Here is a 12,096-nt window from a genome sequence, read left to right as displayed (position 1 = left end):
CTGTAATGTCTATTGTCTGTACAAGTCCCCTCTATAATTTGTAAAGCGCTGCGGAATATGTTGGCGCTATATAAATAAAATTATTATTATTATTATTATTATTATAATGTCACAGTGTACATGGATCATCATTATTCTCATTTGCACATGGAAACACAAGAAGCAATGGAATGAAACTGAAAGGGACAGATACAGACTAGATATTAGAAAAAACATTTTGACAGTGAGGGTGATCAATGCGTGGATCAGGCTGCCACAAGAGGAGGTGAGTTCTCATTCAATGGAAGTCTTCAAACAGAGGCTAAACAGACATCTGTCTGAGATGGTTTCGTGAATCATGCATTGAGCACGGGGTTGGACACAATGACCCTGGAGGTCCCTTCCAATTCTAACATTGTATGATTCTTAAGTATCTCATATGATCCTTCTTAAAAAAAAATGAGATAAATTAAAAAATTAATAAATTAAAAAGTATAGAATGGACAAGGCAACTGTTAGGTGGATTCATAACTGGCTTATGGATAAGACCCAAAAAGTGGTCATAAATGGTTGCACATCCAGTAGGAAGAATGTCTCAAGTGGGGTACTACAGGGCTCTATGGTCAGACTTCATATGGAATACTGTGTCCATTTCTGGGTATCACATTTTAAAAAAGATATGAGCAAAATGGAGCAAGTACAGAAAAGAGTGACCAGAATGGTTACCGGTCTGCAAACAATGTCCTATGAGGAACGGTTTGAGGATTTGGGAATTTTTAGCTCGCAAAAATGAAGAATGAGAGTAGACTTAATCCGTGTCTACAAATATCTCAAGGGCTGTCACACTGTAGAGGGATCAGATTTTTTTTCATTTGCACAAGGAAAGACTAGAAGCAATGGGAAGAAACTGAATGGGAGGAGACAGATTACATATTAGTAAAAACATTTTTACAGTGAGTGTAATCAATGAGCGGAACAGGCTGCTGCAAAAAGTAGCGAGTTCTCCTTAAATGGAAGTCTTCAAACAGAGGCTGGACAGACATATGTGGTGTCATGACTCTATTGTTGGGTGTCCCGGGACCATTGGGGCCTTCCCTGTCCCTAACACAAGGGGTGACCTAGCTCGCCATGTTCCCTGGATTACTTCTGATGGTGAAGACGCCGGGGCCCCGTACCTTGCCTTAGCTCATAAATCCGCCCTCAGTCTGTACCCTTCCCCCACCCAGGGACCCAGGGAAAAGGGGAGTAGTAGTTTACCGTAATTCACCAACCAGACTAACAAGGTAATACAAATAGAGATAAAGGAAAATATCAATCATACAAAGAAACTCCCACAATCAGTGGAATGGATAATGTGAAAAGTCAAAGTAGGACAAAAAGGGGGGATAGCACACACCCAAAACCTTGCAAAAGTCTCCAATAAATCCACCAAACTCCTTCACAAACAACAATCACAAATCATCATCTCCTAATCATACAGCACGAAGATACTCTGGCAATGAGTGCTTGCCAGGGCTCAGATTATATAGGAGATGGGAGTGGCTAACAGTGAACAGCTAAGAGCTTTAATACAGGCAAGCTTCCAAGAGCTATCAAGTGAGCAGATTGACCCCTGCACTGCTAAATGAAACCAGTATTATTTAATATGAAGGTGAAGTGCTTCAATCAGTGGAGGAGAAGGAGAAATCAGACTCTGTGGTCTTCTGGCTTTTCTCTGTCGCTGTAAATCCGTGACATGTGGGATGATTTAGTGAATCCTGCATTGAGCAGTGGGTTGGACCAGATGACCCTGGGGGGGTCCCTTAAAACTCTACCATTCTATAATTCTATGGAAGCTCTCTCTCTCTCTCTCTCTGTGCTGTGCTCTGCTTTATGGCCGGCGCTCACACAGTCAGTGCGGGAAGCTGAGGGCGAGGGACGTGACAGACACCAGAATGTAAGTACGTACTGTTTTTTTTTATTTACTTTTACAATGGTAACCAGGGTAAACATCGGGTTACTAAGCGCGGCCCTGCGCTTAGTAACCCGATGTTTACCCTGGTTACCCGGGGGACTTCAGCATTGTTGGTCGCTGGAGAGCTGTCTGTGTGACAGCTCCCCAGCGACCACACAAGGACTTTCCAACGATCACAGCCAGGTCGTATCGCTGGTCGTGATCGTTGGAAAGTTGATCAGTGTGAAGGTATCTTAAGTGGCTGTCAACCAGTGGAGTGATCTGGCAAAGGAGAGTTGAAAAGTTGGGTGCACAATCAGAGCGGCCAGAACTAGAAGAACAGAGTCAAAATCAGAATTAACAGAGGGTTATGTCAGTTCATGGTCAGCAATGGGTATCAACTAATTTAAGTCAGGTAGCTATGTCAGAACTAGGAGAACGGAGTCAGAAGCAGAATTGACAAACAGAAGGTTACATCAGTTCAGGGTCAGCAACGGGTATCAATCTCCGACATCTGCTACTGCCCAGGCGGCGCCCATCTTGGAGGAGGAATTGTTTTTCTTCTCCAGTAAGAAGGCGCCGCCGGCTCATGCGCAGTAGTGGGTCTCGGAGATAGTGGAGAGCTGCTACTGAGCATGCGGCGCCATCTTGGAGGTGCAATAGCAGCTATCGGGTCACAGTTTGACATCGATAGCAGCTACTGCGCAGGCGCCATTTTCAAATTGAGGTTTTTTTTTCTTCTCCATCTGAATAACTTGAATAAAACATATTATTGGCACATAAAACATGCGATTCTGCCTGCAGAAGGTTTTTTTTTACGTATGTACAGATATTTATTATGCAAACTAGGAGGCAGGTCACTGAGGGATCAGTCACCTGTCAGCAGTCTGCATTATGAATATGTAATCAGACCACCACATTAAGACTCCCTCTCCAGGCCTGCCTTAGGGCACGAGAATCTCATTAACTACAAACTGAAAATAAACATTAATGAACAACCATAAGACAGATTTTATCAACCAAGGTATTAGTATGTCTACTGTCTGTAGGTTACTGTGCACATTCCTGATGGCAGGTTCCCTTTAACCTAGCCATACCACACAAAATAGTGAATAAATTATATTCCCCATATGTCTACTTTATGTCAACATACATTTTCGTAAAATACTTTTATTTCGCTAAAATGTTAGAAGGGTTAACTCTCTTCCGACAAAGGGCGTAAAAATATGCCGATGTCGGACACCCTCCCCTTCATGTCGCTCTATAACATGTTAGGGGTAAAAATTATATTTTTTATTAGCTGCAAATCTTTCAGCTAAACAAAGGGTTAACAGATGAAAGTGGACCCCACAATTTATTGTGCAATTTCTCCCAAAAGCGGTGATGCACATTATGTCGCCAGAAAATACTGTTTGGCCGCATGTCATGGCTGAGTGGGAAGGAGCGCTCTTTGGCTTTTGAAGAACATTATGTTAGAATAGTTTGTAAGCAACATTTGCGGAGCCCCATAAGATGCCAGAACAGCAGAAAACTTGCAGAAGTGACCTCATTTTTGAGATCGCACTTCTCTGGATTTATCTTTGACTACAGTGACTGTTTTGGCATGTGTTTTCACATTGTAACAACCATGCCAAGCCTTTTCCTGGAGAATTGCAAATCTGCCAGTTTGGTGCCCATACATTGTTCTGCCATACAGTGCAGAGCCCCCATATATAGCAGCGCTCCCATACATTGTGCTTCTGAAGAGACACATCCCATACATTGTTAATTGACCTCTCCCCTCTACAGTAATATCAAACATCTGGTTGCTTACTGCGTCTTAGACATACTGTGGCTGATATGGGGGTGTAATTTAGATTTGGGAGGGCAGATTTCCCTGGATTTTATTTAGGGGGGAGCTATGATGTTGGTGCTGTGTCGTTTTCAGTGTAAGGCTGGGATCACATTCATGTGTTCTACGCTGAGCATTTATGACAGGGCTTCTGTGTAGATCCCACAGCAATGTGGTTCAGATGAAACCTCCAAAAGTACAACTTACAATAAAGAGGCAGATGAAGACACTTTGGACTCTGGTGTCTGTACCGGTGGTATCAATCTTTTTAGGAGTCCATACATCTGTCGAACACATTTGAGCATTAAATAGACGCCAAAAAGAAAGTGACACCACCAAAACAGAGACCCATTGAAGTTCTAGGTGACCCCATCTACCACATAAGCGAGTGGTTCCATTAATGGTGCTATATAAATAAATCATAATAATAAATACATGTAAAAAGAAACTAACATTAAGTCAGGATAGATAAAATGTAAATCCTGCTCTCACAGCATCTACAGTGGGAAAAAAAAGTATTTAATCAGTCACCAATTGTGCAAGTTCTCCCACTTAAAAAGATGAGAGAGGCCTGTAATTGACATTATAGGTAGACCAAAAGTATGAGAGTCAAAATGAGAAAACAAATCCAGAAAATCACCTTGTCTGATTTGGTAAGATTTATTTTGCAAATTATGGCGCAAAATAAGTATTTCGGTTTTCTATGGGGTTGAGATCTGGAGACTGGCTAGGCCACTCCAGGACCTTCATATGCTTCTTATGAAGCCACTCCTTCGTTGCCCTGGTGGTGTGCTTGGGATCATTATCATGCTGAAAGACCCATCCACATTTCATCTTCAATGCCCTTGGTGATGGAAGGAGTTTTGCACTCAAAATCTCACGATACATGGCCCCATTCATTCTTTCATGTACATGGATCAGTGATCCTGGTCCCTTTGCAGAGAAACAGGTCCAAAGCATGATATTGCCACCCTCATGGTTCACAGTATGTATGGTGTTATTTGGATGCACTCAGCATTCTGTCTCCTCCAAACACGACAAATTTTGTTTCTACCAAACGATTCTACTATAGTTTCATCAGACCATATGACATTCTCCCAATACTCTTCTGGATAATCCAAATGCTCTCTGGCGAACTTAAGACGGGCCCGGACTTGTACTGGCTTAAGCACAGGGAAACGTCTGGCACTGCAGGATCTGAGTCCCTGGCGGTGTAGTGCATTACTGATAGTAACCTTAGATACAGTGGTCCCAGTTCTATGCAGGTCGATCACTAGGTCCCCCACGTGCTTCTGGGATTTTTGCCCACCATTCTTGTGATAATTTTGACCCCACGTGGAGACCCAGATCGAGGGAAATTATCAGTGGTCTTGTATGTCTTCCATTTCCTTATTATTGCTCCCACAGTTGATTTCATCACACCAAGCTGCTAGCCTATTGCAGATTCAGTCTTCCCAGCCCGGGGCAGGGCTACAATTTTGTTTCTGGTGTCCTTCCACAGCTCTTTGGTCTTCACCATAGTGGAGTTTGGAGTGTGACTGTTTTGAGGTTTTGGACAGGTGTCTTTTATACTGACAACAAGTTCAAACAGGTGCCATTACTACAGGTTATGAGTGGAGGACAGAGGAGCCTCTTAACCCCTTCACGACCTTGCCCTTTTCCGCTCCCCTCCTTCACAGAGCCATAACTTTTTTACTTTTCTGTCAATATGGCCATGTGAGGGCTTGTTTTTTGCGGGACAAGTTGCACTTTTCAACGACATCATTGGTCTCAGCATGTCGTGTACTAAAAAACGGGAAAAAAATTCCAAGTGCGGTGAAATTGCAAAAAAGTGCAATCCCACACTTGTTTTTTGTTTGGCTTTTTTGCTAGGTTCACTAAATGCTAAAACTGACCTGCCATTATGATTCTCCAGGTCATTACGAGTTCATAGACACCAAATATGTCTAGGTTACGTTTTATCCAAGTGGTAAAAAAAAAAAATTCCAAACTTTGCTAAAAAAGAAAATTGCACAATTTTCCAATACCCGTAGTGTCTCCATTTTTCGTGATCTGGGGTCGGGTGAGCGCTTATTTTATGCGTCCCGAGCTGACGTTTTTAATGATACCATGTTGGTGCAGATACGTTCTTTTGATCGCCCGTTATTATATTGTAATGCAATGTCGCGGCGACCAAAAAACGTAATTCTGGCGTTTCACATTTTTTTCTCGCTACGCCATTTAGCGATCAGATTAATCCTTTTTTTTATTGATAGATCAAGCAATTCTGAACTCGGCAATAACAAACGTGTAGGTTTGAATTTTTTTTATTGTTTTATTTTGAATGGGGCGAAAGGGGGGGGGGGGTGATTTAAACTTTTATATTTTTCATATTTTTTAAAACATTTTTTTTTACTTTTGCCATGCTTCAATAGCCTCCATGGGAGGCTAGAAGCTGGCACAACTCGATCGGCTCAGCTACATAGCAGTGATCATCAGATCGCTGCTATGTAGCGGAATTGCAGGCTTGCTATGAGCGCCGACCACAGGGTGGCGCTCACAGCAGGCCGGCATCAGTAACCATAGAGGTCTCAAGAACCTCTATGGTTACTATCCTTACGCATCGCTGACCCCCGATCATGTGACGGGGTCAGCGATGCGATCATTTCCGGCCACGCGGCCGGAAGCGCCGGTTAAATGACGCTGTCAGCGTTTGACAGTGGCATTTAACTGGTTAATAGCGGTGGGTGAATTGCGATTTCACCTGCCGCTATTGCAGGCACATGTCAGCTGTTCAAAACTGCTGACGTGTCCCGGCTTTGAGGTGGGCTTAGCGCCGGAGCCCACATCAAAGCAGGGGACCCAACCTCTGCAGTAATAGTACGGCGGAGGTCAGGAAGGGGTTAAAGAAGAAGTTACAGGTTTGTGAGAGCCAGAAATCTTGCATGTTTTTAGATGACCAAATACTTATTTTCCACCATAATTTGCAAAATAAATCTTGCCAAATCAGACAAGCTGATTTTCTGGATTTGTTTTCTCATTTTGACTCTCATAGTTGTGGTCTACCTATGATGTCAATTACAGGCCTCTCTCATCTTTTTAAGTGGTAGAACTTGCACAATCGGTGGTTGACTAAATACTTTTTTCCCCACTGTATATTTGACACTGGCTTCTCCCTTTTGTGATGTTTAAGATAATTTGTGGGTAAAACATTTCCCATATTCTGAGCATGGAAACAACTTTTTCTCTGTGTGATTTCTCTGATGTGTAACAAGATTTGATTTTGTTGCAAAACATTTCCCACATTCTAAACATGAAAAAGGCTTCTCCCCTGTGTGAACTCTGTGATGTACGAGTAAAAATGATTTCTGCTTAAAACATTTCCCACATTCTAAACATGAAAATGGCTTCTCCCCTGTGTGAGTTCTCTGATGAGTACCAAGATTTGATTTATCAGCAAAACATTTCCCACATTCTGCACAGAAAAATGGCTTCTCTCCTGTGTGAGTTCTCTGATGTCTAATAAGATGTGATTTCTGGTTAAAATGTTTCCCACATTCTGAACATAAATAAAGCTTCTCTTCTGTGTGAGTTCTTTGATGTCTTATAAGATGTGATTTATCCGCAAAACATTTTCCACATTCTAAACATGAAGCAGGCTTTTCACCTGTGTGAGTTCTCTGGTGTTTAACAAGAGTTGATTTGTCTACAAAAGATTTTCCACATTCTAAACATGAGTATGGCTTCTCCCCTGTATGATTTCTCTCATGTCTAACAAGCTCTGATTTCTGGTTAAAATATCTCCCACAATCTGAACAACAAAATCTTCTTTCCTCTGTTTGAATTTTTTGATGTGTAACAAAAGACGTCAGAAGGGAAAAACTTTTTCCATATTCTGAACATGAAAATGACCAATTTTCTGTAAAAGCACTTTGATTCGTAGCGTCCCTTTTGTGACTTTTATTTTCCTTAATAGTCGGCGATGAATAAGAAGGTAGAACCTCTTTAAAAGGATCATACAACAGATCTTTGCTATGAAGGGATGATGGTATATCTGGAATAGTGGCATACACTTCAGTTACATTTTGTGTGACATCAAAGTCTTCTGATGTAAAAATTGAAGATGCCATCTGTCCATTTGATCCCCTGGTACAGTCATCTGCCAAGAATAAAATTAATTAAGGTATTATTTTTGAATAAAATATCATTACCAATTATATTTTGAAAACATTTTAATATATTACCGTATATACTCGAGTATAAGCCGAGATTTTCAGCCCAACTTTTTGGGCTGAAAGTGCCCCTCTCGGCTTATACTCGAGTCAAAGTGGGTGGCAGGGTCGGCGGGTGAGGGGGTGAGGGCGCTGAGGCATACTTACCTGCTTCCAGCGATCCTGACGCTCCCCGCCTGTCCCACGGTCTTCGGTGCTGCAGTTCTTCCACTGTTCAGCGGTCACGTGGGACCGCTCATTAGAGAAATGAATAAGCGGCTCCACCTCCCATGGGGTGGAGCGACATATTCATTTCTCTAATCAGCGGTGCCGGTGACCGCTGATAGAGGAGGAAGCTGCGGCACCGAAGACCAGCTGTACGGGGGAAGGAGCCGGACGCCGGGAGCAGGTAAGTATCGCATATTTACCTGTCCCCGTTCCAGCCGCCGGGCGCCGCTCCATCTTCCCGGCGTCTCTCCGCTCTGACTGTGCAGGTCAGAGGGCGCGATGACGCATATAGTGTGCGCGCCGCCCTCTGCCTGATCAGTCAGAGCGGAGAGACGCTGGGACCGGACGCTGGGAGCTGCAAGCAAGAAAGGTGAGTATGGCTTTTTTTTTTTTATTGCAGCAGCAGCAGCAGCAGCAATGGCACAGATATATGTGGAGCATCTATGGGGAAATATGAACGGTGCAGAGCACTATATGGGGCACAGCTATTGGGCAATATGAACGGTGCAGAGCACTATATGGCACAGCTATGGGGCAATATGAACGGTGCAGAGCACTATATGGCACAGCTATGGGGAAATATGAACGGTGCAGAGCACTATATGGCAGAGCTATGGTGCAATATGAACGGTGCAGAGCACTATATGGCAGAGCTATGGGGAAATATGAATGGTGCAGAGCACTATATGGCACAGCTATGGGGCAATATGAACGGTGCAGAGCACTATATGGCACAGCTATGGGGAAATATGAACGGTGCAGAGCACTATATGGCACAGCTATGGGGAAATATGAACGGTGCAGAGCACTATATGGCACAGCTATGGGGAAATATGAACGGTGCAGAGCACTATATGGCACAGCTATGGGGCAATAATGAACGGTGCAGAGCACTATATGGCACAGCTATGGGGCAAGAATGATCTATTTTTATTTTTGAAATTCACCGGTAAATGCTGCATTTCCACCCTAGGCTTATACTCGAGTCAATAAGTTTTCCCAGTTTTTTGTGGCAAAATTAGGGGGGTCGGCTTATACTCGGGTCGGCTTATACTCGAGTATATAAGGTATATCCACAAAAATTGCAAGTTATGTAGCAAAATGAAATTGTTCACCAATACAAAAACAGTTCACAATCCAAAAGTAGACCTCAGAGCAAGAATCTGCCTCCCAGATATTGGCATAAAAAGGGACCAAAAAATGTTATGTAGTATAAAATTATACCAATAAGAACCTACCATCATCACACAAACAAAAAACAAGCCCTCACTCATTTACAATGCTGCTCAAAAGCTTGTGAACTCATTCGAAATTTTCTAGATTTCTGCATAAATTTGACTTAAAACTACATAAGATTTTTACACAAGTCCTAAAATTAGATAAGTAGAACCAAACAAACCAAATGAGTCAAAAATATTAGACTTTGTCATTTTTTTAAATAAGTAAAATTATCCAATATCACATGTCTGAAAGTTGCGATAGTATTTGAACCTTTAGGATTAGCAGATAATTAGAAGGTGAAATTGGAGTCTGGTGTTTTCAATCAATAGAACGACAATTACATATGAGTAGGCAACCAGCTTTAATCTAAAGAACAGGGATCTGTCAAAGTGTGATCTTCACAACAGAAGGCAGGAACAAGATTTCTATGAACCTCAGAAGAAGAGTTGTTGAGGCTCATGAGGTTGCTAAAATATCTCATAAGCTATGAGCCCACGATACGGAAATAGCAGCGCTTTGGACGCAGCATATGTTCGCTGCATCCAAAATGCTGCGTTCTATTTAAAGCAGGTAAATCCGCATGTGTCCACTGAACCATGTGGATTTACCACATTCAATACATTCTACTGATTAAAACATCCCCGCAAGAGAAATTTACATGCTGCTTTCTTGAAAGACACGCCGCATGTCAATGTCTGAGGGTGATCCGCAGGCGCACATGCACGCATGGTGGACATGGAATTTCTTGAAATCCCATCCACTATGCTGTAATATCTGGCCACTGCGGTTTTGACGCTGCATAAATATGCAGCATCAAAACTACAGCAATTCCTGATCGTGGGCACATACCCTAAAGAATTTGGACTCTTTTTGAAGTTTGCCAATTCCAAGTCAAATAGGTTGTGTACAAATGGAGGAAATTCAAGGCCGTATTACCCTTCTCAGAAGTGGTAAATCAACAAAGTATTAGTCCAAAAACACGGCATACAATAAGAGTGGGCAAGGACACGAAAAACCCAAGGTAATTGCTGGGCATCCAAAGGCCTCTCTTACATCATCTAATGTTATTTTTCGTGAATCCTTCATAAGGAAATGCTGAACAACAGAGTCAAGATTGCAAGAAAAATACAACTCCTCAAAAGAAAAAAAAACATTGTTGCCCGTCTATAGTTTACTAAAGATACAAAGACAAAAGTAAAAAATGGTTCAATGTATTTCGCCATGAAATCTTGTGTGCGTCCCATATAGAAAAATGCAAGAAGCCAGCAGGTTACGTAAGTGTTTTTCTTCAGTGATTCAAGATCACTCAATCCAGATATTAAAAAAAAAAAAGTCAGGACATTTGTCCATGAATTGAAACTTGTATCCTATAGCAAGACCATAACCAAAGAATACAGTTTAAGTTTTGAAAAGGCCAAGTCAAACTTCTGACCTTCATCTCATCCTATAGAACTCTTGGGGAAGTGTCTGAAACGATGAGTGCATGAGGCAAAGCTTCCAGCATAACAAAAGTTGAAGCTGTTTTGTGGGGAGAAATGGGCAAAAATTCCTCCAAGCTGATGTGCAGGACTAATCAACAATTACTGGGAGGTTTAGATGCAGATGTTTTTGCTGCATAAGGAGTTCACACCAGATACTGAGAGCAATGGTTCACAAACTTTTTCTATTCAGAGACATAGACAGAAAATACATTATTTTCCACATTTAGAAAATTTGAAAGTTTAATATTTTTGACTCATTGGTTCTCTACCTACTTTTAGGCTCTTGTTTAAAACAATCATGGATTTTTTTCGTGGAATGATGCCATGAAAGCAGGCTTAGAAGCCATGCCAACACATCTCATGTCAATGTAAATAAATGTATATTAGAGACAACAACAACACACTGCCTAGAGATACATCAAGGCAAAGGTGTAATGTTTTTTAATTTAGTTTATTGCGAACTTCTTTGAAGTTAGCAGATTGTTTGTTCACAGAAATTGAAGAGTCAGGATAAAAGGGAAACTATACAAAAATTCATACTGAAAATGGAATAGCGTCTTGATTATAAAAGCAAAGTTTGGCCAGAAATACTGGACCTGGTCTTATAGGGACTCTATGAGCACATTCAGCAGCACAAAAAGGGAGAGAAGGTAGATTCATCCAATAAAATATCAGGATTCTAGGAAGCTAACAGCATCATTACCCTTCACTTTCAGAGGCGAATCGCAAAATTTTTCTTCATATAATTTTTCATATTTATTGAAGTTGTCACTTTCTACGAACGATGTCATTCTGCTTTGCAGTTTAAAGATCTGAGCAGCTAAGGGTCAGCATTTTCAAACTCCAGTGGTATAGGATTGATCCCCTGTGGTGCAAGCACTGGCCGAAACAGCTCTCACTCCAACAGAAGGACTACCAATACCAAAATTAATGGGGTCAGTTTTGGGTAAAGGAGCATATGGTGATCTAGGGGCAAAATGGAGACCACATGATTGTGATATCACATGACTACATTGCTGATAAAGCAGCCACAGCCGGTGACTGAGAAGAATCTGTGAATTCTCTGAATTTAGCGGTTACTACTCACCTGGGTAGTCATATGTAGGAATCTCCTCTTTACACCGCTTATCGCCCCTCACAGATGTCTCTGTAGTATTAATATGGGTCAGATCTTCACCCTGAAACAAATATTGTAAAAGTCACAGACAGATTGAGAAGTCACATCTATGATCA

General features: G+C 41.8%; 1 protein-coding gene across 1 annotated transcript in view; it reads right to left on the bottom strand.

Annotated features, from left to right (window-relative positions):
• Nucleotides 1-12,096, bottom strand: part of LOC138666561 (zinc finger protein 182-like) — a 38,872-nt gene that overhangs the window by 13,895 nt on the left and 12,881 nt on the right. Inside the window, exons 6-7 of the mRNA XM_069754766.1 lie at nucleotides 11,951-12,041; nucleotides 6,934-7,881 (exon numbers count right to left, since the gene is read on the bottom strand). Of these exons, the coding sequence (XP_069610867.1) occupies nucleotides 6,934-7,881; nucleotides 11,951-12,041 (1,039 nt within the window). The remainder of the gene's footprint in view (nucleotides 1-6,933; nucleotides 7,882-11,950; nucleotides 12,042-12,096) is intronic.

The sequence above is a fragment of the Ranitomeya imitator genome, chromosome 2 (assembly GCF_032444005.1).
Source record: "Ranitomeya imitator isolate aRanImi1 chromosome 2, aRanImi1.pri, whole genome shotgun sequence".
Taxonomy (NCBI): domain Eukaryota; kingdom Metazoa; phylum Chordata; class Amphibia; order Anura; family Dendrobatidae; genus Ranitomeya; species Ranitomeya imitator.
This window is presented reverse-complemented; position numbering and strand designations above follow the sequence as displayed.